The sequence below is a fragment of the Lissotriton vulgaris genome, unplaced genomic scaffold (genome assembly GCF_964263255.1).
Source record: "Lissotriton vulgaris unplaced genomic scaffold, aLisVul1.2 SCAFFOLD_235, whole genome shotgun sequence".
In the NCBI taxonomy this organism is placed as follows: Eukaryota; Metazoa; Chordata; class Amphibia; order Caudata; family Salamandridae; genus Lissotriton; species Lissotriton vulgaris.
This window is the reverse complement of record NW_028253230.1, coordinates 61,550-63,170: the sequence shown is the minus strand read 5'-3', so window position 1 is coordinate 63,170 and position 1,621 is coordinate 61,550. Positions and strand designations below refer to the sequence as shown.

The following is a 1,621-nucleotide window of genomic DNA, read 5'->3' as shown; positions in this document are numbered from 1 at the left end:
GGAACATATGTTCCCCTATATTATTCCATTTGACTTTCTGAGCAGCGTACTACTCGTGGAAAAGCATGTCAACGCCTTGTCAGGGTAGTAAGTGCTATAAAACTACAATTACAATAAAAAACAATTGGTTAGCCAGGTAAGCCTTAACACAGTCTTTTTTACTTCTGGATCAAGACATATTTTGAGGGAATTCTCAAAAAAGACAGTTTAGTCATTTGGCACTCCAAACCAAGATTCTTCACTTATGTGTTCTGCCCACTCTAAGAAATCAGTGCCACATTTATGTTGATATAACTGATGTTTTGAGTGGATTCTGTGCTCCTAGATTTCTTCAGGCAGAACCTTACCTGTTGGATCGAGCTTGTCTGTAGAATAAAACATTCCCTTGAAACTGAAGCATTTTTATTATCCTAACCTTGATCTGTTGGGTTCTTATGCCATATACTAATGGATTCACCATGGGTGGAAGGAGGAAATAGATGTTGGCTACAAGAATATGAAGGCAGGGTATAACATCATGGGTGAATCTCTGAATGAAGACCGTAAAAAGGACGGGTACATAGAACACAGCCATGACACAGACATGGGACAGGCAGGTGTTGAGGGCCTTCCAGCGATGCTGTTTGGTGGAAAGGTGAAAGACAGCCCTCAGAATCATGACATAGGAGATGATGATGAAGGAGATATCCTGGACCCCAGTCATAAGGATCACAGTCAGACCATAGGTGATGTTCATTGAGATGTCTGTACACGCCAGCTTTGCAACAGACATGTGCTCACAGAATGTATGGCTGATTTTCTGTTCACAATATGTTAACCTCCACATGAGGTATGGATATGGGGCAACATATAGAGCACTTTTTAGAAGACATGCTAAACCCAGTAGGGCTATCCGCTTATTGGTTAAAATTGAGGCATATCTCAGTGGACTGCAGATTGCAAAGTAGCGATCCAATGCCATCAATGAAACAATGCCTGACTCAACCGACGTAAACACATGAGCAACATACATCTGAATCAGACAGCTATTAAAATCTATGTCCCTTGAATTCAGCCAAAATATGCCCAGTGCTTTTGGCAAAACTGTGTTACTGATAACTAAATCAGTTGCTGCTAACATGCAAAGAAAAAAGTACATTGGCTGATGGAGGCTGCTTTCTGTTCTTATGATGAATAAAATGATACTGTTTCCAACAACTGATGTAAGGTAAATGAAGCTAAAAGGGATGGAAATCCAAGTGTGTACATACTCTAATCCTGGAATGCCAATCAGAATGAACATTGAAATGTGCAGACGTGAACTGTTTGTAGCTGGAACAAGTCCTGCTGAAGTCGCATCTGGGGTCATCTCTGAGTTCACCAAACAGTATAACTGTCCTGTGTAAATAATGGCATTATTATTGGAATGCCATGTCACAACTAAAATTGGCAAAAAATAATCTGTACATCATAAATAGCATCCCTTCTCATAAAAGATATAATAACCAATTGACACATGATTAGGAAGTTTATCACCTGTAGGCTCAGCCAACATTTTCGTAAAGTTACTTTGTTTAATATTTTATACCTATCATTAATTTTAATGCACACCCTTGAACCTAAGTGAAAGGATCTTTTACCT

General features: G+C 39.3%; 1 protein-coding gene across 1 annotated transcript; it reads right to left on the bottom strand.

Moving 5' to 3' along the window:
* Positions 1-343: 343 nt before the first annotated feature.
* Positions 344-1,312, bottom strand: LOC147661089 (olfactory receptor 52E5-like). The gene has a single exon (XM_086951329.1). It carries the CDS (start codon positions 1,280-1,282, stop codon positions 344-346), a length of 939 nt encoding a protein of 312 aa, XP_086807455.1. The 5' UTR covers positions 1,283-1,312.
* Positions 1,313-1,621: the final 309 nt, after the last annotated feature.

Bases quoted from the DNA above. Each gene is read 5' to 3' on its own strand.
- LOC147661089 (XM_086951329.1), bottom strand. From the start codon at position 1,282: ATGTTCATTCTGATTGGCATTCCAGGATTAGAGTATGTACACACTTGG.